This window comes from Galeopterus variegatus, unplaced genomic scaffold, assembly GCF_000696425.1.
Source record: "Galeopterus variegatus unplaced genomic scaffold, G_variegatus-3.0.2 Scaffold737, whole genome shotgun sequence".
NCBI classification, from domain to species: Eukaryota; Metazoa; Chordata; class Mammalia; order Dermoptera; family Cynocephalidae; genus Galeopterus; species Galeopterus variegatus.
Window position 1 is genome coordinate 35,940 of NW_007726848.1, and position 24,630 is coordinate 60,569.

The 24,630-nt window shown below is 39.6% G+C and overlaps 1 protein-coding gene across 3 annotated transcripts in view; it reads left to right on the forward strand.

The window, feature by feature from the left end:
• The first annotated feature begins 9,367 nt into the window (after positions 1 to 9,367).
• Positions 9,368 to 24,630, forward strand: part of ARL15 (ADP-ribosylation factor-like 15) — a 410,068-nt gene continuing 394,805 nt past the window's right edge. Inside the window, exon 1 of one of the 3 annotated variants that reach the window (XM_008571944.1) lies at positions 9,368 to 9,501. In XM_008571944.1, the coding sequence (XP_008570166.1) occupies positions 9,454 to 9,501 (48 nt within the window). In that variant the 5' untranslated portion in view covers positions 9,368 to 9,453. The remainder of the gene's footprint in view (positions 9,502 to 24,630) is intronic. The other 2 variants (XM_008571945.1, XM_008571943.1) reach the window with 2 other exon arrangements.

Below are 24,630 nucleotides of genomic sequence, written 5' to 3' on the forward strand. Positions count from 1 at the left end.
TGAAACTGGGTAATTTATAAAGAAATGAAATTTATTTCTTACAGTTTGGAGGCTGGAAAGTCCAAGGTCCAGGGAACACATCTGCTGAGGGCCTTCTTCTGGGTAGGAACTCTCTACGGTGTCTCAGTATGTATCACATGACAAGAATGGGCTCAGTGTGAGAGCTGGCCTTCTCACTTATTCTACTTTTAAGACTGTAAGAGTCATACCCATTACTCTATGAATGGATCAATCCATTCAAGAGGGCACAGGCCTCACAATCTAATCACCTCTTAAAAACCCCACCTTTCAAAAATCATAATTGGATTTCCCACCCTCTTAACACTGTTACAATGGGGGTCAAGTTCCCAATAAATGGACTTTTGGGAGACACATTTAACCCATAGCAATAAGTATCTAACAGAAGATTTGTTAACATAGTAGATTTATACAATAGTGATTTATATAGCCATTAAACATTTATGAAGAGTTTCATGATATAGTGAAGTTTATTTATTGAGTGTGTATGATACAAAACTAGTAAAGACAGTATTCTTTCCTAAGTTATTATATATCAAACAAATCAACAACAATAACAAAAGAGTACATGGAAATAGCCATTAATAAGTTGGTTTTTCTGCAAGGTACAATTTGGGAGGCCAAGTTGCAAAAATGCATTTCTGTGTTTGTTTTCTACAAGTGGTACTTTAACAAAATTTTTTTCTCTGTATCTGGCTAGCCAGAAGTTTTTATGGGACAGATGGAAGGAGTGCATAGAGACATCAGCACCCACAGGCAGCTTCTGCTCACAGATGTCAGGAGCATGCAGGGCCTCAGGACCTGAGGAGCTGAAGGCAGTCCCCGCTGCTGCCACAGACACCACCACCATATGGGTGGTCCACCACAGCCACCACCACAGCCACTGCCAGTGCAAGTGTGGCTCCCAGCCACAGCAGCAGCCACCACCACTGCAGCAGCTACCACCACCAGGCAGCTGGCCAGCCAAACACTCAGTTACACTGATACAAGGAGACTCAACAGTGGAGCCCAGGGAAAGAGGTGAGTAAGTGCAGAACTGCAAACCAGTGGCCCAACTCACAGGGGGAATTTATACTGCTCCACATGGTAGCACACCTGGGGGTGGGAGGTACTTGTACAGCCCATGTGACTGCCTTGATTCAGGGAGAGACACACATGGAATCACTGGAGAGTGTGGAAACCCAGGATACATGTATTAGTCTGTTTTGTGTTGCTTATAACAAAATACCTGAGACTGGGTAATTTATAAAGAAAATGAAATTTATTTCTTACAGTTTCTGAGGCCAAGAAGTCCAAAGTCCATCTGGTGGTTGCAACAGTGACCCAGGGGTCTAACACTGTAAGACAGTGGAAGCAGAGAGAGCAGAGAGAGAGCAAGAGAGACATACGCTCTTCTTTTAAAGCCCTCAGAACCATGCCCCTGATCACTATTTTTAATCCATTCACTACTGCAGGGTCCTACAACTCAATCACCTCTTCAAGGTTCCACCTTTCAATTACCATAATAGGATCTCCCACCTTCTTAACAGTCACAGTGGGGGCTAAGTTTCTAATACATAAAACTTGGGGGATGCAATTCAAGCTTCAGGGAGTTTTGTGGGAACACAATTCAATCTACTACAATACCCAAATAGAGGAAGGAAGAAAATTCCCAATCATCAGCAAACCATCCCACAAACAAGGAAAGCAAGGACCCAGGAGAAGCCTCTACCTGTAGAAAAGAGGAAAGAGAACCCCACCCAGGATCACCCATTTAAACTGAGAGTTCTAGTATACCCCAGTGCATCCATCATGGTCAGGAGATGCTAGCTGGGATGGCAACAAGCCCACACAGGGTCACTCACCCCAGCCAAAGAGTGACAGAGAATCCAGGTGCTTCTCCCAAGAACTCAAGAGCTTGTGCACATTCTCAATGACCCAACACAGGGTCACTAACCTCAGCAAGGAATCTCTAAGTGCACAAGTGCCTAGGTCATGGAGGAACACACATACAACTCCAAAACTGAATACGGCCAAAGTACCCAGACAGAGACTACACTACTGTGTCTACCTGGGACCAATACTAAAACACCCTACTCAATAGTCAATATAAAACACTTCTACAGGAGGAAGTCTCTCTCCTCAAAGACCACTCCAGAGTAACAACAGAAGCAACTGCTCCACCAGATGACTAGACATCCATGTACAGATACTAGACATACAACCCCCCCGCCCCCCGAAAAAAAAAGATACCGGCAAAAGAATAAAATAATTCTCAAGCACCAGAACCTATAGAGTAGGAAACCCTTGAGGAAATCTGAGCAGAATCTTAAGGGAACTCAATGAGATACAAGAAGAATCAGACAACACAACAAAATTAGAAAAACTATAAAAGATATGAGGAGGAAATTTACCAAGAGATTAATACCTTACAAAAGAATGTAGCAGAACTCCTGGAATTGAAGGATTCATTCAATGGAACAGAAAACACAACTGAAAGCTTAAGCAGCAGGTCAGAGTAAGCAGAAGAAAGAATTTCTAATCTTGAAGATCATCTTTTTGAAATAACCCAGTTAGACAAACAACAACAACAACAACAACAACAATGACAACAACCAAAGAAAATCTTAGAGAGCTAGCAGACAACCTTAAGTGCACCAACATCCAAATCATGGGAGTATCTGAAGGGGAGGAGAAAGGAAAATGTGTTGGGAACATATCAATGAAACAATAGCAGAAATCCTCCCAGGTATAGGAGAGACAGGAGCCTGCAGATCGAGCAGGCTCAAAGTTCCCTAAACATATTCAATCCTAAGAGGTTCTCTACAAGACACATTATAGTCAACTGGCAAAACTCAAAGACAAAGAGGGAATCTTAAAAACGGCAAGAGAAAAGTGTCACATCACCTATAAGGCAGTCCCCTTTAGACTAACAGCAGACTATTCAACAGAAACTCTACAGGGCAGAAGAGAATGAGATGATACATTCAAAATACTAAAAGAAAAAAACTTCCAGCCAAGAATACTGTATTGATAAAGGCTATTCTTCAGAAATGAGAGTGAAATAGTTTATTTCTCAGACAAACAAAAACTGTAGGAATTCACCACCACAAGACCAGTTCTACAAGAAATCTTCAAGGCAGTGCTGTATCTGGAATCTGAAAAATGATAATCACTACCACAAATACACAAGAAGAAACAAAACCCACTGGTAGAACAAAAATGCAAATGAGAAAGAAACTATACCTTACCACCTCAAAAAAACAACAAACACAAAGACAAACAATAAAAGGGGAAGAAAGGAACAAAAGATCTTTAAAACATCCAAACAAAAATTGATAAAAATGCCAGGAGTAAGACAACACCTTTCAGTAACATTTTTAAGTGTAAATGCATTAAATTTTCCATTCAAAAGACAAAGACACTGATAGGACTAAAAAACTAGACTCAACTATATGCTGTCTTCAAGAGACTTGTGAAGGGATGGAAAAAGATGTATCACACAAGTGGAAACTAAAAATAAGCAGGAGTAGTTTTCTAATATTGATAAAATAAACTTTGAACCAAAAACTATAAAAGAGACAAGGACATTATACAGTGATAAAGGGGTCTATCCAGCAAGAACACGTAACAATCATAAATATATAAACACCCAACATGGGAGCACCAAGATATTTAAAGCAAACACTATTAGAACTAAACAAAGAGATAGATCCTAATACAATAATAGTTGGAGACCTGAATACCTCTCTCTCAGCATTGGACGGATCACCCAGGCAGCAAATCAACAGAGAAACACAGGATTTAAACTATGCCTTAGACCAACCAGACCTGGCAGATATCTACGGAACATTTCATCCCAAAACTACAGAATGTACATTCTTTTCATTAGGAGATGGAACATTCTCCAGGACAGACCACATGTTAGGTCACAAATCAAGTCTCAACAAATTTCAAAAAATTGAAATCACTTCAAGTAGCTTCTCAGACCACATCAGATTAAAACTAGAAATCAATAACAAGTGAAACTCTGGAAACTATACAAATACATGGAAATTAAACAATATGCTCCTGAATGACCTATGGGCCCAAGATGGAATTAAACTGGAAATCAAAAAATTTCTTAAAACTAATGAAAATAAAAACACATCATAGCAAAACCTGTGAGATACAGCAAAAGCAGTACTAACAGGGAAATTGATTGAAATAAATGCTTATATCAAAAGAATAGAAAGATTTCAAATAAACATCCTAATGCAACACCTCATAAAACTAGAAAACATGAACAATCAAATTCCAAAATTAAATGGAAGGAAATAATTAAGATCAGAGAAGAACTAAATGAAACAGACATTCAAAAAATGATACAAAAGAACAATGAAACAAAAAGTTAGTTTTTTGAGAAGATAAGTGAAATAGGCAAACCATTAACTAGGCTAACTAGAAAAAGATAAGAGAGGACCCAAATATTGAAGATCAGAAATGAAAAACAAGACATTATAATTAATACCAAAGAAATACAAAGAATCATTACAGACTATTACAAACAACTATACAGCAATGAATTTGAAAACCTGGAGGAAATGGATAAGTTTTTGGACACATACAAACTACCAAGACTGAACCAAGAAGAAATAGAAAACCTGAACAGACCAATAACAAGCAACAAGATTGAAGCAGTAACCAGCAGTCTCCCAACAAAGAAAACCCAAGACCCAATGGTTTTACTGCTGAATTCTACCAAACCTTTAAAGAGGAATTAATAACAATTCTCTTCAAACTATTCTAAAATATTGAAAGAGGCCATTCTCCCAAACTCATTCTTTGAGGTCAGTATCACCCTGATACCCAAACCAGACAAAGATACAACAAAGAAAGAAAACTACAGGCCACTATTTCTGATGAACAAAAATCCTCAACAAAATATTAGCAAACAGAATACAGCAACACATAAAAAAAATTACACACCATAATCAAGTGAGATTCCTCCCAGAGATGGTTCAACATATGAAAGTCAATAAATGTGATATACCACATCAAGAAAATCAAAGACCAAAACCATATGATTATCTCAATAGATGCAGAAAAATTATTTGAAAAAATTCATCATCTCTTCATGATAACAACTCTCAGCATATTAGGTATAGAAGGAAAATATCTCAACACAAGAAAAGCCATATATGACAAACCCACCTCCAATATCATCCTGAATGGAGAAAAGTTAAAAGCCTTTCCCTTAAGAATAGGAACAAGACAAGGATATCCACTCTTACCACTCCTGTTTAACACAGTATTGGAAGTACTAGCCAGAGCTATCAGTTGAGAGAAAGAAGTAAAAGGCATCCAGATTGGAAAAGAGAAAGCCAAATTGTTTCTGTTTGCAGAGGACATGATCCTATATATAGAAAAACTCTAAGACTCAACCAAAACCTCTTACAGCTGATAAATTTCAGTAAAGTTGCAGGATACAACATAAACATGCAAAAATCAGTAGCATTTTTAGACCCCAACAATGAACTCGCAGAAGAAGCAAGAAAGTAAGTCCATTTACAGTAGTCACACACACAAACACACACACGCAAAAAACCTAGGAATAAATTTTACCAAGGAGGTGAAAGTTCTCTACAATATGAACAAGTCACTCTTGAAAGAAATTAAAGTGGACAAAAAAGATGGAAAAACATTCCATTCTCTTGGGTTGGAAGAATTAACTTTGTGAAAATGTCCATGCTACCCAAAGTGATGTACAGATTCAATGCAATACCCATCAAAATACCAATGACATTCTTGACAAAATAGAAAAACAATCCTAACATTCATAGAGAACAACAAAAGACCCAAACAGCCAAACCAATCCTGAGGGAAAAAAAAAAAAAAAAAAAAAAGCCAGAGGCATAACACTACCTGACTTCAAATTATACTACAAAGTTATAGTAACCAAAACAGCATGGAACTAGCATAAAAACAGACACTCGGACCAATGGAACAGAAGAGAACCCAGAAATCAACCCATATACTTACATCCAGCTGAACTTTGACAAAGGCACCAAGACCATACATTGGGGAAAAGACTGCCTCATCAATACATGGTGCTGGGAAAACTGGACATCCATATGTACAAGAATGAAACTAGACACATAGCTGTCACCACATACCTAAATCAACTCAAAATGGATTAAAGACTTAAATATAAACCTGAACTATGAAACTCCTTAAAGAAAACATAGGGGAAACACTTCAGGAAGTAGGATGGGGCAAAGACTTTATGAATATGACCCCAAAAGCAAAGGCAACAAAGGAATAAACAAATGGGACTATATCAAATTAAAGATCTTCCGCACACAAAAAGAAACAATTAGCATAGTGAAAAGACAATCTGAATGGGAGAAAATATTTGCAAACTATGCATTTGAGAAGGGATATATAGAATATACAAGGAACTCAAACAAGTTAACAGTGAAAAAACAAGTAACCTGATTAAAAACTGGGAAAAGGAGCTGAATAGGTATTTCTCAAAGGAAGTTTGTACAAATGGCCAAGACACATGAAGAAATGTTCATCATCACTCAGCATTAGGGAAATGCAAATCAAACCCACTTTGAGATATCTCATCCCAGTTAGACTGGCTATTATCAAAAAGATAGAAAATAACAAATGCTGGTGAGGATATGGAGAAAGGAGAATCCTCTTACACTGTGGGTGGGACTGTAAATTAGTACGGCTATTATGGAAAACAGTATGGAGTTTCCTCAAACAACTACAGATAGAACTGTCATACAATCTGGTTATCTCACTACTGGGTATATACCCAAAGGAATGGAAATTACACGTGGAAGGGATACCTACACTCCCATGTTCATCACAGCTCTATTTACACTACCCAAGTTATGGAACCAACCTAACTGTCCATCAGTAGATGACTAAACAGCAAGGGCAGGACTATATTAAAGAGATCATGTCTTATTCAAGACTGCTACCTGTCACCTGTTGTATAGTAGGGTAGGTTGAATAAATGCATTCTAACCCCTCTATGCTCTTTTTTAAAGCACATGTTGAGGTGATTACTACTCTTGCTACTAACCCTAGTAAGCTTTGACCGCAGCTTCACGTAGTGGGTAGTGTATTATCTGTTCCTATCAACAGTACCAAGTTAGCTTCTTTCCTCTGCACAAGTGTGGACACATTAATATCTCAGCAGATGAACACCTAATTGGAAAAACGTGTTCGATATGGAGTTCTGAAGCTGCAGGTTTTTCACAAGGACTCTTTTCCAAAATGCAATATGTAATTTTAAAAATATATTACACTGAATACCAGGTTTTCCTTGATGCCAGTCATAATGAATAAGCAAACAGTGTGGAATGAGGGGTGTACTATGGTGCTTGCAGCCTTTAGAACTTTTCTTTGAACAAATTCTTCCGTTTCCCTGCTTTGGGCCCATTTACTAATTCCTAGAGGCGGCATGAACCATATTTCTGTTCACTCTCTTTCCCTAAGCGTCACTTTTAAAGGAAAGGCAGAAGCCAACTGCTCCTGAGTGAGAGGAGAGCCAACTTCCCCTACATGGAAACTGACAGGCCTTTCAAGACTCTGCTTGCCAGTAGTCAAGACATCATTTATCAGTAAGGCAGTGAACCAAAAGGTGTCTCTGATAACTCAAGCCCTTTAATCTTATTTGCAATATGCTTATTCACGGACAGAAGGAAAGGAAAACAAAACAAAAACCCCTTCTGCCTTCCTCAAAGGTATATTCATAGTCCTTTAGTCACTTCAAAAACCCTCTGGAGGTAGGAATTCTCATTTTGCAGCTGAGGAAGTAGGTTCATTGAGATTAGATAGCACACCCCAATCACATGCCTCGCCAGCCTGGAGCTCCCTCTAAGGGACTTCATGCCCTTCCTGGCTATGTGCATATTTAAGGTGAATTTCAAGGTTATCTAACAGCCGTTTTGCAGCCCCATGTAAACTTACTGTACAAAAAATGTGTTACTTAGGGATATAAAAAAGGTGTCAAGTTAGGGGGAAGATAAAAATCCATCTCCTAAAACAACATTTGTACAGTCAGGCAGTCACTACAGAAAGATTTAAGTTGATGAAGTTTCACTCTTGAAACGTTATTATGTGAAAGGCCTAATTACTAATACAAGTGAGAACAATGCCTTCATCCTCCATCTGCCCTAAGCCCTGGGGGGGCACTTCAATCACCTGAGCCTAATAAGATCTGTATCTATCATCATCTGGTTGTTCATAGCCTGGATCTTTAAAAAAGTAAAAAAGAGACCTGAGTAATCTTATCCAGCTTTTTATCCGATTCGGGATCCTACATCCCTCGCCCCGACCCCCCCGACCCCCAACGCAATATTGAAACACCAATGCCAATTTCCAAGTTATTTGCCAGGAAACGCACAAGTTTCTCAGTGCATCTGCTTAGACATTTTTACCTCGTAAAATAACATTGGGTAACTGTTATTACTTGGTGTACTGATAACCATTTAAAAGTAAAGACTCTTTGCCATGCAAAAAAAAAAAGACATCGGGTCTTTTCGTAGACCTTCTTAGTCTATTGCTCACTTTATTCAGCGGCATTTGATTTGTGTTGTGTAACTAGACTCAGAATTGATCAGCTTCTTCCCGAATGTGTGGGGAGTACAACAGAGTACAGTGAGTCCTCAGACTTTCCCTTCACGTGCAGGAGAGCAAACTCTCAGAGGGGTGCCTGGCGTTCTACGGGTGGGGCCTTCTGAATTATCTCTGGCTGCGCGGGGAGCTTGCGCGTACCTTTAAGGGACATCAGGCTGGAATTGTCCGCCTTAGGAGTTTCACATGATGAAGGTGCGGAGGGCCTCTCCGCCCCCAGATCGTGTACAGGCTTGTCTGTTCACAGAGTACCCTTCCAAACACTTCTCGTCCGGATGGTACCGACTCCAGGCCGCAGAGCCTTTAGGAAAGCGCTAGGGGAGAAAAGTATCGTAGGATAGTACGCCTCCTCCGTTACAGCGCCGGCTTCCTACTGGCGGGTAGGCGGGGACACCAATGCTCTCTGGCACTGGCGCACGGAGCTCGGATGCACTTTAAGCAACTGGGAGGCTGTGGAAGCACACAGAATCCGGCAGCGGCAGCACCAGTCGATTTGCCGCTCTGCCGGTTTGCTCTTCCGCCTGCGACGCCCTCGCTCCCGCCCCTGCGCCCGACACACAAGAACCCTTTCCTCTCCCGCGCTTCTCTCCTGCCGCCCGCAGCCGTCTGCCTTTTATAGGCGCCGCAGCCAATGAGCGCTCTCCCTTCCTTCAGCCCTCCCGCCCGGCCAATCGCCGCGCCCCTTGTGTAATCTTCGGCTCCTCGGCTGCCCTCGGCTCTTTTCGCTGTTGCTGGCTTTTTCAGGGGCTGCTCGCTCGCAGCCAGAGACGCTGCTTTTTTTCCGGGTTCGGAGCCGTTCCTGATGCTTTTGGCTGCCGGATGTCTGATCTCCGGATAACTGAGGCGTTTCTGTACATGGATTATCTGGTAGGTGCGGGGAAGGGGTGGCGTGTCGCTTATCGGGTCTCGGCGTGCCCGGTGGCCCCCCGCCTTGAGGAACAGCCTTTTTGCTTTCTTTCTTTGGGATGGGATGCCTCGGGGCTTCTTTCTCCTGCAGCCGGCTCTGAAGCTGTCCCCGGAACTCCGAGGGGCAGCAGCCGCGGCGGCCCGGCGCTGGAGCTGACAGGTAAAGGTGCGGCCCGGTCCAGTAGGGCTGCGGGGCGAGGTCGCGCTGGGGCTGCCTGAGGGAAGGGGCCGCGGCCGCGGGGCGTCCCTGTCCGCGACCGGTTTCCTTGCTTGCCTTTGCGCTCCCCGCAGAGGACTTTCTTTCCGGGGAAGCAAGAGTTTTCCGTTCTCCCTTTAGCAGAACTCCAGGTGTTATTAAAGAGCCATAACCAGAATGGCTCACTAAGTGCCTGGCAGCCCCGGTCATTTGGTTGTTATTACATCTCTAAAGCTATGACCTCGGTCGCGGCGGGGCTTTAAAAGCGCATTACCATAAAGTAGACTGGACTAAACTACATCGCAACCTGGCCAGAACCGGACTGGGTAGGGGCGGGCACTGCCCCACTGTTCTGGTCGTGGGTGCATGCCGAAGTCTTACCCTGTGCACGGATTGGGGTGCTTTGCTGAGAACTTTAGGTGGGAAAAGTGTCAACAGAGTGCTGGGACTGAACATTATTCGAAAAATGAACTTGTGTGTGTCTGTTTGTGGAATTATGCGAGCACCATGTTTTGTTACAGAAATTGTCTTTCCCCAGAGCTCCCAGTTTTGTGGTCAAAGGGATCCTCATTTACGTGGGCTGTGTTCGATCCTATACAATTACTATGTTTACCGTGTTAGGCAGAACCGCTATTGCCATGCAGAGTTGAAGCAGACTGTTAGAAACATTGACCCTCCTGTCATTACGTTGGACACATGCACTCGGTTTTCCGCTGCAGATTGGCCTGGCGATTTGTCAGTGCCTTCTAGGAATTACACGTAAGGCTGTACTAAAAAAGACTGAATGCTTTTATGATAAAGAAACGCGGGGCAAGGATTGGTTTTGTTACGCTGTTTATTTAGGCTTATTTTAGTTTACATGAAGAAAATAAAATAAAATACAGCTTTATAAAGCTTTATAGCTTCATGATCTTGTTGGGAAGAGTGGTGATTACAGTTAATGCATGACCTTGTGAGTGGAGCTGAGTCAAAAATTCTGAGTTCAAATGCTGTTTTATTGTTCATTTGTTGATGGCAGTATACTTCCTGTCTTGTGATAGAGGGATGTTATTCACCCACTACTGCTCTGATTGTGAGCATTCTTTAAAATGCAAGGTGCCCTGTAATTTGAGAGTTCCCAAGTGTGTTGAAAAGATTATTTTCTAAGTTAAATAACTGATTATTTTGTGGCTAATCTTATAAAATACATTACTATGGTTCTGTCTTGCAGTCTGCCCAAATTAAAGCCAAAGTTCGTTGAGAATACCAAGTAGTTCCAAAAAAAAAAAAAAAAAAAATTCAGGTGGTTCTGATCATTTTATTATTTTCTTTATTTACTGGGTGTGTTTTTAATTTGCAAATTGCATCACAAAGCTGTCTTTGAGGTGTCAAAACCGCCAAAGCATTTAGTGAAAACAATATTGGAAACTGGTTACTCAGGTTAACCTCTACATAGACATAGTCTAAGGGTGGGTGGATGAATGTTTGGCTCAAGGTTACCCTAAAAGCAGATTAATTTCTTTGCCAATTTACTAAGAGCTTTGTGTAAAAATCAGTGGGCGCCAAATTTGACTCGGCCTTTGTTTTACCTGCCATGCCCCCACATGCCCTAGTTTTGTTTTCCTATTAAAAAAAATCATTATTTTGTTACCTTAACTATTCTTTTATCTTTATTGTATTTTATTTTATTTTTTGGGTGCCTGGCCAGTATGGGGATCCAAAGCTTTGACTATGCTTTTGAGAATTCACAAGTGCAGTGAAACAGTGTCATAAAAATCACTGGCTACTCTTTGAAGGTGACAAAAAATATTAAAGGAAACAGTTCAGTTTTTATGAGTGTACTGTTACCCCTGTGAAAAGATTTAAGAAAATCCTTAAGCATTAAACCGAACTGGAAAAAAATCAAAAATCAAAACAACCCCAAACAAAAAAACAGCCTTCCTGAGGTGATCTTTTTGTGTTTACTTTTTGCTTATCAACTTTCAGAGAAAATGATGTACCACATGTCATTCCTTTCTTCCTGCCTTTCAGATTGATTTGTTTGCTTATGCATAATCTTTGGATAGTCCTTATTAAAAACTCTATTTCTGAAAAATAAAAATCAATTTCTTTGACCATGTCTGGGATGTTATTTTCAAAATAAGTAAATTTCCAAGTTCTTTTACTTACCTTCCAGGAAAAAAAAAAATGCTCCTTTCATGCCAAATTTGACTCCAGATTTTGCCGAGTGGGCCAGAGTAAGTGCACTTGACAGGAATAATGCTGTATGTCATCTTTTTTTTTTTCTTTTAATCTATATTTGACTTTCTTGTTTTTGTCGCTGTTGGAAGCTGGAAGAGAGAGCTTTGTGTGTATGTATTGTCCATTGTTCTTTGTGCTAGATGTCATCACTTAACCTTTATTATTTGCAGGATAGTGGAAAGAGAAAGAAAAGAAAGGTAAAGGTGCTATTTTTTAACAGCTTTTAAATAGGATTGAGATATTAAAACAGATGAAGCTGTGTGATCTTAGAGGTTGCTGTTGACTTCTTCACTTAAAAGAAATGTTCTCAATTAGAGGAAACAGCCAAGGTGAGGGGGCAAGGTTCTTATTGATTTCAGTTCAGGGAAATAGTGGTAACTTGCTATCCTAAATAATTGAATGTATCGCCTGGTGTAGTGCTTGACTTTATTCCTGACACATAGTTAGGGCCCAGTATTTACTTGTTGAATGTAATGAATATGAATGGAAGGGACATTTCTACTTTTCTCACCAGCTTCTAAACTGAGACAAGATAAAATCTGTTTGGATTAGGTGTTTTGTTCTGCAGAATGCAGAATGTATCCTTTACTCTTTAAGATTATCAGGATATAATTTTGTTTAGCTGGGCTGGCTGTTTAAAAATAAAAATCTATTTTCCAGTTGATAAGTGAATCTTTCTAGGATACTACACACCTCCCCCCAAACCCCACCTTTTCACAATGGCGTTTAAAGGCCATATTCACACCTGCCAGTTCTGTTCACAAAGTTTAGCTGCTGCCTCAACAAGCAGTACCATCTTCTTAACTCGTTCTCTCCCCTGACAGGTAGAACTAGTATGACAATGTGCAGAGCTTTTTGAGTAAGACAGGAGAAAATAGTCAAGTTATAAAGAAAGAAAAAAGCACATCTACCAGGTTTTCCTGGGAGGTTGGGCAAGATCAACTTCTAGATTCCTTTCAGTTCAAAATTTTCTCTTTGTCTTGAGTCATATGTTGATTGGCCTGGATTTCATCTTTTTTTTTTTTTTTTGGAACTACTTGGTATTCTCAACGAACTTTGGCTTTAATACGGGATCGCAACCCTCGGTGTCGCTCCCGTGCCTCGCCCAGCCAGTGAGCGGGGGGGGGGGGGGGGGATCCGAACCCTCGGGCCGGAGCGCCGCTGCGCTTCCCAAGCGGCACACTATCCAGTGCGCCACTGGGCCGGCCCTGGATTTCGGCGGGAGCGCCGCTGCGCTTCCCAAGCGGCACACTATCCAGTGCGCCACTGGGCCGGCCCTGGATTTCATCTTTTTTCCCCTGATTCCATCAAAACAATAGCAGTAAAATTGTTTATACTCTGTTTAATGCTTATAATGATTAAATGAGATAGTAGAGGGAAAGTGACTTATAAACAGCACATTGCTTTTCGAATATAAAATATTAATGTACTGTGATTATGTTGCTGATATTATTATACCTCCCGTGGAATGACTATTACTGCTTAGTGTTAAGTACTGGGTTTCCTTTTAAAGTAGTTTCAATATATGAAAAGATTGTGAGTGGTACTCAGCAAGCAGGAAGTCATAGGACTCTCTTGAGCATTTTAATACCTTTAAAAATAAAACCACATGCTGATGTTTTCATTAACCCATTCAACAAATAATTATGGAACCCCTACTTTGTGCATGGCCCTGAAAATCATCGGGGTAGGGATGAACCCTCAGTTGTGATGTCCCCCTTAGCTGCAGGACTGGCAGGTGTGTGACTCTAGGGGAGCCTGTGGCAGGACAGGTTGAATAAGGCACCTAGGGGAGGAGGTAGCTTCTGATGTGCTCCTTTGCTTTGTAGTGTTTTTCTCTCTAATTTTATATGTATTTCTTTATTTTATTGTGAACTAAAATGTAAACTTAGACTTGAAAATATGACAAGTAAAAATGTTTTGTTAGCCTTGGACAGTAATTGTCAATTAATGTTCACTGCATTTGTATATTATGTTTGGGATTTTATAAGGTTAAATTTAATAAGGTTAATTTAATAAGATTTCTTCTTTGAATAGACTGTGAATTGGGCCTAGTTTCTTGATCACAGGCTTTATCTGCCATGATAAAAATTTGTGTGTCAGTGGGGAAGATCTAGTGAGAGAAGTGGATGGATTATCACAAATCCATCACCATTCTCAGGATAAAAACTAACTGATCAACCAAGAACAGAAACTCATGATGTGCTACAAGGGGCAGAGCCCATAGATACTAGTGAGTTGTAAAGGAGCCCGTTTGAAAAGAGCAGTGAAGGCACATTTGTGATTTTATATGATGTTCAGTTATCTGTGAACTGAACTTTTTTATTGATAAAAAAGTATGCTGCTTTTAACCCTGAATGACTATGAACAAAAGTTATATTTGTTGTGACTGACTATAAAGTAATAATATAGGTCGAACACTTTTTAGTCTTAATGCCAACTGGATTAGGCATTAAATGTTCCTTCATTAATAATTCATTAGATAAAAATAATGTGAGCACAATAAACAGATCTATTGTCTATGGAGTTCATATAGCAAAAATGTTTTAATAAAATCCATACCATTAGGTAGGAACTTTTCTACAGATGTGTTAGGTCTGGTTCCCAGTCTTCTGTTTTTGCAGCTTACAGTGTGAGTCCTGGGAGAGGACACTCAGGGCCCTTGATTCATGCCTCTAGCAGCTTGCATTCTGAAGGATGTTTCAGCCACGTGCTTGTTGGTATGTGGGCAGTGTGTAGGCTGGGAGTAGTCAACTCTGTGAGTGTAGAATCAATTGACATTTATTGAGCACTGACTGTGTGCCAGACAATGTTGTAAGTGCTTTCCACATGTAATGGTATTAAACTGAGACTCAGAAAGGTTGTGTAATTTCCTCAAGTTCACGCAGCTCTCAAGTACAGTCATGCATTGCTTAATGATGAGGGTATATTCTAAGAAATGCGTTGTTAACTGATTTCATCGTTGTGGGAACATCATAGAGTGTACTTACACAAACCTAGATGGTATAGTCTACTATACCCCTAGGCCGTATGGTATAGCCATTATAATCTTACAGGATCACCGTCGTATATGTGGTCCATAGTTGACTGAAATGTCGTTATGTGGCACATGACCATAGCTGAGACAGGATTGTGGCCTAGTGTCTGCTAGGACACACTGCCTTCCACCTGGAATACCTTCTCTTTTATGCTGGGCAGCTTGGTGTTAAAGCTGTTGGAATACACTTGAAATGTTTATAATGTGTTTCATGTGAATACTTAAGTATTTACAGTGAAGTATTTACTTCTGTTTACAGTTGAGTATCAAGGATACCGCTTCTTAGGTAAACAGGTACAGAAAAGTGCTCCTTGGCCACTGCCAGGTTAAAGCAGGGGCCATGAGCATGCTGGCTGATGATTCCTTGTCCTTAAGGATTTGGCTCTCCCAATTGACCATTACAGAGAAGGTGCCTAGGAAGAGAACTGTGTTGTATGCTGAGCCTCTTGCCCCACAGTGTCCTTACTGTGGTCACTGAGGTGATCTTCAAGCATCTAATGTTCCATCAAGTGACCACAGCTGCATTTCCAGGCAACCTTGTTACTCAGCCTCCTAGTGTCACTTTTAGGGGCACATTCCTGCCTGCCACAAGCCCCAGTTTCTGTTGAAGCGGTTACTGAGACTCAGGGTCTATTTGTTTGTTTTAAGTCTGCTATGTTCCTTTACCCAGTGCTGCCTGCAAAGTGGGGCTGTCCCTAGCAGACAGTAGGCCACAAGCAGCCTTTTGCTTATGAACTTCAGTTGGGCAAAGTCCTTCGATGACATTAACTATAAAGGACTTATTTCTGAGATAGGATGAAGAGAAGGAAGTATTTTTAGGGAAGCTCCGATAACTGCATTGTAGACACGGTAGTTCCCCTTTACCCATGGGGGATATGTTCCAAGACTCCCAGAGGATGCCTGAAACCTCAGATAGTATGAATCTTCTCATATATTATGTTTTTTCAATCTGATAACCAAGACTGCTACTAAGTGGCTAATGGGCAGGTAGTATGTACAGCCTGGATATGCTGGACAAAGGGGTGATTTCATCATGCTACTCAGAGTGGCGGAATTTAAAGTTTATTAAATGTTGATTTCTGGAAATTTCCAATTAATATTTTCAGGCTGCAGTTGTCTGTGGGCAACTGAAACTGCGGAAAGCAAAACTGTGGATAAGGGGTGACTACTGTCACAAGAAATGGAAATTTCCCCCGTAACTCTCACAAATGGAGTTAACAATGGGCTTTTACTTTGGAGCCTGCGGCCCCCTTTAATTATGCTGCGGCTCTCCCCTGCCATTTCCCCAAATGCTGTAGGTGTTTGGATGAGTCTAAGAAGCTCAGTTCTGGTTGACCCTCGTTTCTGAGTGTCTTATAGCCAAAGACACCTATATGATTTTGATAGTAACTAACCATTTGAAAAGTTGGATTTGCAGGACAGTCTCATTTACCAGGTTCCTTTGTACCTGGATTTTCTGGGAACTGTTGTGACCTCTGGACCATCTCTCTCAGGGTTGAAGACTTATCCCCTAGTAATTGTGTCCATGTTTCCCTGAGAGGGATTCTTGCAGGTTCTTTTTTCAACAGGATAGCTGCTTCACTGGCCTTTTGCTTTTGTGGAAGGCGATGACAATCTGGAGCCATTCCAGGACCATTGATTGAGACACAAAACTGTACCTGTTCCTAATCAATTTAGACATGGAGTCAGGAGCTAAAATAAAATACAACTCTTCCAAAGTTTTATTTTTAATTATGAATTATTTACAAGCATTCAGAAAAGTTACAAAAAATAATATAACAGACTTCTATGTACCTGCTTCCCTGATTGGACAGGTGTAAATATTTTGCCATTTTTAACTTAAAAACTTTCATGCTCTTATTTTAAAAACAATGAAAGTTTTATGGCCCCAGCTGAGGCCTCCGGGAGTCCCCACCCCCCATGCTTTCTTCCTCCACTCTTCTCAGTGGTGACAACTATCCATGTTCTCATGTACATTTTTGCATTTTTATTATATATGAGGGTTCTTCAAAAAGTTTGTGGAAAGATTAATATTGTATTTTAATTCTTTTTTTCATGAACTTTTTGTAGTACCCTCATATGCATGTATACATATATATATGGTATTTTTTATGTGTGTTAAAAATTTTACAGAGATTGTAACATAACCACCCTTATCTTTTTGAAACTTGCTTTTTTTCCTTCCCTAATAATGATTTTAAGATTAACAAATGTTGCTGTGTGCAGATCAGTAGATATTTGTTTTATATTTTGGTTTGGGTGTTGCCATTTCTGGCTATATGTAGAGGTCTTATTTGGATTTTGTAAGAAGCTCACAGAAGAGAGTAAGTATTGGTTTTGAGACATGGGATTATGTATGTGTTTACTTGTCTTTAGTATTATACATGAATCATATAAGCTGTTTAATGGAATTTTATGATGTGCATTTCGGCCTTTATTATGAATCATCAGTTTATGTTCTACACTTTACATTCGTCATTTTTTAATCATATTAACACATGTACTGAATATGTATATATTTGTGCTTGTGTAAGAACATGTTATATTGGTAATGTGTTTATTATTAAAGTAAAAACTTACTGAAGGAAATTTGGAAAGTGCAGCAAAGCACAATGGAAAAAATATATATTTATAATCTGGCAACCCACAGAAAACCAGTTAACATTTTAGTATGTTGTTCTGTGGGCTCACTCATTCATATAAGAAATCAACCTGGTATCATAATGAAGATATTGTTTTATAACCTGCTTTTTATATGTATGAATGTTTACATTTAATAATTTCTCTTCTGTAACATGAATTTCTTGCATTATACCACCTTTTCATTGATATTTTATGTTTGCTCCAATTTTGGCTGTTATACATAGTGCTGTAATGAACAATCCATGTAAATACTTCTGGGTTTTTATAACAGTATATTGTAGCACAGTAGTTCTATGGTACTTTAGTGGGTCTTTCTACGAGAAGGGGTTCCAATGCCAAGTAAGTTTGGAAAACTGGGTTAAACAAAGTCTAACAAGATTTTTTTATTGTACAGCATTTAACATGCTAATTTACGCAGTGAATCTCTAAAAGGTAGATTATTATATGCAATGTTTCTGATGCTTTTGGTTATTTTTGCTTTATGATCAAGTTCTAGAAATAGATTTGTTGGGTCAAAAGGTACCTGCATTTTCAAGCTTTTGATATTGATTAAATGGATAATGTTTGTAATGCACTCAGAATATTGCCTGGATATAAGTCAAAATTTAGTGATAAAGTTGGTGATAGTGATGCTAATTAATACTTACTGAGAATTTACTCTGTGCTGGATTCTGTGGGAAGTACTTAAGCTTAATTGGAATTCACCTTTTGATTAATCTTTTCAATAGCCCTCTGCGAGGTGTAGGAGGTATTATTCCTGTTTTATGGTTGAGGAACCCTAGGGTCAGGAAGAATTGAGTAATCACAGCTGCCTCTGTTGTTAGAAGGATTGGTGACACGTCTGTAACCTTGATCTGTACATATTTTTATTATTGTGATAAAGAAAAAGAACTGAGTGTGAATCCTGTCTCAGGTATTCCACCTGTTATCTGTGTCATGTAAAGTGCTTCCCAAATTTCAGCCTGTGGCAAAATGGAAAAATCAGGAGAGTGTTAAAAAGTCATACATTTCATTTACAGATTTAAAGAAAATTGAGATTATATCTTCTCAATTTTTTGTGGCTATTAGAATATCCTCTCTATTTTGAAAGCGTAATGAATGGTAATATCTCCCTCTTTCCTCTCTCATTCTTAAAATTTCATCACCTGGTAGAATAAAAAGATGACAATCCTTTATCAGTTCTCAAGTTTGTATGTTTGTATTTAGGATGTACTTATTTCTAAAACTCTATATAATACCAAGGTCAAGGGTTTAGATTCACATACCAGCCAGTTACCAAAAAAGAAGACAAACTCCAAATGCTGGAAACTTGGTCTAAGACAAATCACCCTCAACCTCAGTTTCCTCATTTGCAAAGTTCAGATAGCATCAGAGCTTCTGTGATTATTAACACTAATAAAATATAAAAAATCAATAAACTATGAAGTGCTTTTTTAAAAAAAACATTAAAATTTCTATACAGATTGGTTTGAGAGGCCATATGACTCAATATAATACAAAGGCATCAACAGAAGGGGGGCAGTTGTAGATGATGTGATCCCTTCTCCCTGCTCCCCTGCCCCCACCTCTCTGTCTCTGTGTATGTCCTTGATGTTTTAAATTTTTTCCCTCCTAGTGACACCATGGGGATTTTTTTCCCCCTCCAAAACTGGCAGTATACAATTTTTGTGAAATAATTTAACTAAACATTATGTAGGAACACATTTTTTCTTGTACATTTTAAGAGCTGGGCATCAAAAAGTTGTCCTTGACCTAGGACAAGATATGTTCTTTTGGTCTGTTATGTAGTTTATCCATATTTAAAAATAATATGCTTTCTCCTAATTCCAAGAAATGTTAATTTTTACTGTCAATCTAATATTTGTTATCTATTCTCTTCCTATTCTTATTCAGAGATTTTTTTTTAAGATGGCAATTATGACTATTAAATGATCTGAGACTTATTATTTACAAAGAAACTTTAACATAGGGTTTTTTGAGGGTGGAATGAGATAATGTCCGTTCTGTACTCTATGAATATAAGGTTTTCTATAAAGTTACCTATCATTTTTTTAACTGAAATTTTTATTCATCTAAAGAAGTTGTCTTTTTTGAAAAATTGAGGTATAAGTTAGATACATACAGTAAACTACGTAAGTGTTAAAGGTACAGCTAGATAAATTTGTATGTACCTGTACCTGTAATCATCCCCAGATGGAGATGTAAAACATTTATGTTTCCCTTGTGTCTCTTCCCAGGTAATACTGCCATACATTAGTTTTGCCTGATTTTGAACTTCACATAAATGGAATTACAGATATGTACTCTTTCGTGTGTGATTTGTTTTCACTCAAACTGCCTGTGAGATTTATCCATTTTGTTGCATGAATCAGTAATTTGTTCTTTTTCATTGCAATTTAATCATCTATTGTATGACTATACTATTACTAATTTACTCATTCTTTTGATGGACATTTAGATTTTTGTTGATGGGCATTTAAATATCCAGATTTTGGATATTTGGAATAAAGTGGCTACAATCACTATTATTGTATGTGTTTTAGTGGAAATAAGCACTCATTTTTGTTGGGTGCGTACCAGGAATGGAGTTTGAGAGTAAGAGACTGTATAGTGAATTTAGTTTTACTAAAGACTGCCAAACATTTTTCCAAAGTGGTTGTGCCAATTAGACTCCCACTACTAGTGTAAGAGACTTTCAGTCATTCCATATCCTCATCAACACTTTGTATTATTAGTCATTTATTTAGCCATTCTGATGGGTATTGACTCCAAAGAAATTTGAGGTTGCCCAGACCTACTTCCAGATGTCCAGGCATGAGTACAATATAATACAAGAGGATTATAAAGCAGCCTTTATTTTTTTCCTCCAAATCTGGAGAAACTTGTTTGTTTGAAATTCCTGTATTATATAATTCAGTTGTATGATTCATTTGAAAATTCTGACATCTGAAGAGGTACCATGGGAGACAACTGACCCAATTTTGTTCGTGGTTTTGCTGCTAACTAAATGTGGTGGCTTAGGCAAACCAGTCAGTCATTGACTGAAGTTTTTTCACCTACAAAAAGATGGTATTAGTTAGATAATCTCAAATGTCTCTTTTATTTCAAAATTTTTGTCATCTTATTTCCTTCCCATTTTAGTTATCTTTTTTCCATTCTTTCTTTCCAATTGTATGATTTAAGTGATTGTAAAGTTGCCTTTACATAATTTATATATCATTCATTCACTCAGCCACTTTACTTTTTTTTATGTCTTTTACGTTCTGGTGCTGTCTTTTTTCCATTCTTTCTTTCCAATTGTATGATTTAAGTGATTGTAAAGTTGCCTTTACATAACTTATATATCATTCATTCACTCAGCCACTTTACTTTTTTTTATAAGTCTTTTACGTTCTGGTGCTGTTCTGAGCCCTCGTGATATACAAGTGAATAAGACATTGGCCTGCTTTCAGGTACTTACACTCCTGTATGATGAAAATTAAGCAATTACGTTTTGGAGTAGTGTACTTTATTTAGAGGGAAATAAAGGTTACTAAGGGAGCACATGAAATGGGAACTTGACCTAGACGTGAGGGCCAAGGAGCACTTCCTAGAGGAGTTATTTTTAATCTGCAGCATTGAAGTTGAGTAGAGTTGGCCCAGTGAAAGGCAGGGCAAGGGCCAGGCAGAGGGAACAGCTGTGCAGAGACTTGGAGCTGAGTAAACCCATGACTTCAGAAAATTTCAAAGGCTCCATGTATCAGGGTTTGGAGACATGAAGCTGCAGAACCCTCCTAGGGTCACATCATGGAAACCTAAAAAGAGTGCCTGCAATGACAGGGTCAGATCTGGCAGCAGCATAGAGAAGGATAGCAAAGGAAGGGAAGCTCGGAGCAAAACTAGTTAGGAAGATGTCCTGATACAGGAATGAGATGATGATGTTCACAACCAGGTAGGGGCAGGAGGGATACAGAAAAGTAGATGGATTTGAGCAACATTTAAGAATTGCTAGAATTTTGTAATTGGATGTGGAAGATGAGAACAGAAGAGATCTCAGGGCTAATTCTCAGGTTTTGGTTTCAGCATTGTTTTGGTTATCTATTACTGAGTAAGAAACTGCCTCAAGATAGTAGCAATTTATTTTACCCATGAATCTGGGGGTTGACTGGGTTCTACTAGGCAGTTCTTGCTCAGGATTCCTCATGAAGTTATAATCAGATGGTGTCTGGGGTTGTCTCAGCCTTTTTCATACACATGTCTGGCATCTAACCTGGGAGCATTGCATTTGGGTGCTAGACAAGTGCAGACAACTGGGGCGTCTCTCTTCATGTGCCCTTTCTATGAGTGATGGCCTCAGGATAGCTGGACTTCTTATATTGAGGCTGAAGGCTCGCAGAGCAAACGTACCAAGAGAAACTGGCAGAAGTTGCCTGGTATTTTCTAACCTATCCTCAGCAGTGATGCAGCATCATGTCCACTGTGTTCTCCTCATCAAGACAGTCACAAAGGTTCAAGGACAGGAGATAGACATCTCTTGGGAGGAAGGTTGTAGAATTTATTGGCATATTTTAAAACCACCGCAGGCACTGAGGTGGCTTGTGGAGTCATGCACTGTGATAGGTAACACTTGAAGGAATACTGAGTTGGGAGAGTAAGTGAGGAATTTGGTTTCAGAGTGACTGAGTTTGAGCTGCTTGTACAAAGTATTTTTTATACAAAGTATTTTTGTACAAAGTTGAGATTTCAAGTAGATAGATGGAAACTCAGAGATGAGGTTTGGAGATGTAGTTAAAAGTAATACTTGACACTTATTGTTACTTGCTACCTACTATACTATATTATATTGTTAATATCATTATTTAGGAGGCATAGTGCTAAGTATTTTTCATTATTCATTTAGTATTATCCTTTTAGAGATTAGAAAACTGAGGCTTAGAGAAATTCATGTTCAATACCTGATGGAGACAGAATTTGAACCTCCGTCTGGCTAATATGTGAGTTCACATTCTTAACCAAATATCTCTTTTATTTCAAAAAGTTTTCAATCATCTTATATCCTTCCTGGAATAGCTATCTTTCTTTTCATTCTCTCTCTCTAAGGCTGTGATTTAAAGGATTATAAAGCTGCCTTTATGTAATTTATTTATCATTTATTCACTCAACCACTCTAACTTATCTATATGCCTTTTACATCAGCTTAGATGAGAGCTGAAGCCATGGCCATGCACGAGGGCTGGGTGGTGCAGGGTGGGAAGGGAGGAACCCTGAGGAAGCCCAGTTCCTCAGTCAGTGCTGGTGCATAGTAGGCACACAGTTCTTATGGAGTCACCAAAAGAAAAGGAACCTAAAAAGGAGCCTGGGAGAAAGAGCACCAAGAGGTTGGAAGAAAACCTGCAGAGTATGGTGTCAAGCAGGCTGAGGATAGAGACTGTTTCCAGAAGGAGGAAGTGGCTGGTTTTGTTAAATGTTGCCCAGATATGGAAGATAATGACTGAAAAGTTACCACAAGAGTCACATAAGTGGTGACCTTGGCCAAAGGGCTGTCAGAGGCCAAGTGTGGGGTGCAGGTTACTGCAGGAGTGGGAGATGAGCCAGTGCTGCTGCAGTTAAGCCTTGCCAGACATCTCACCATGAAAGAGAAGAAAGAGGGCTGGAACTGGAGGGGCAGGAAGATTGGGGGTGACTTTCCTTTTTAAAAGGGACTAGAGGTGGTTAAATGCTGATGAGGTTGAATGTGAGGTCATTTTGTTGTGTGTGACTGAATTGTGGTGGGGTAGTGATTTGAGCTGAGTAGGATTGAAGAAGCTGTGGTGAAGACCAAGGGTGAGGAGTGATCAGGGAAACAGAAGGGTTGGTTGCTGTGCAGTGTTGCAATTGCAGACCGTGACTTAACAATGACACAAATTTAGGTGGCTATATGATTTTTTTTTTTTTTCCTTTCAGCCTATGTAGCTGTCTAGGTATAGTTTCAAGAAAGTGGGCAGTTAGATTGATAGGGATTAGGGTTTTTCCAGGGTGAATCAATGGGTAGACAATGGGGTAAAGAAATTTAGAACACCAGCAAGAAAATGGTTGAAGTGATAGACTGTGAGATCTGAGTTAATGGAAAGGAAAGAAGGGCAGATAGAAAAGAGAAGATACAAGGGACTGGGGTCTTGACAAGGCTGAACAGTAGTTGTTGTTTGGAGTAACTGTTCAGAAAACTGGAGGGAGATAAAGTTCGATGTGGTCAGACAATAGGGTATATGAATTTGATACTGCAGAGGTAGACCGTTCTCCTATGAGAGGGTCCAGTGCATGGCTATGGCTGGTAGTAAAAGATGGGGAAGTCAGGAGGTGGAAGATGAAGTACAGCTAAGGTGTTGGATGGATCATCCTCATGGATGGTGAAGTCACCAACACCATGGCAAGGCTTGTGTTGGAAAGACTGAGGCAAATATCAGAAATCCTTAGAGAATGAGACAAGATTGGCCAATGTCATTAACAAGGAATAATAGAGGATAGAGTGTGTTAACCCGAGTCTTGAAAGGAGTAGGGAGCTGAACCCGAGAGCGGAGGAGAAATGGTTGATGGTGATGCTGAAGGACTGAGTTAGGCCACAAGGTGAAGGGTCCATTTAACAAAGCTTTTGCGGATGTGGAGCAGTTTGTTTCAAGGTTGAGTTCTGCAGGTTTCGGGTTGAACTGCCTGGCTCCGGGTTGAACTGCCTGGCTCCGGGTTGAACTGCCTGGCTCCGGGTTGAACTGCCTGGCTCCACCACTCTGTGTAACTGTGACAAGTTACTTAACTGCTCAGTTTCTCACTTTTCTCATCTGCAGAGTGCGGACAGTAAGAAGAACTACCTCTTGAATTTATTGTGAGGATTAACAGAAATAATACATGTGCTTTTAGAATAGTGCCCGATACCTCTTTCATTGCCGCCTCTTCTTGCTTTTCATAATAGCAGGTAAACTTAAGTGTTTATATTGGCAGGTACTTTCTAAGGGCTTTACTTGTTTAATCTTCATAACAATCC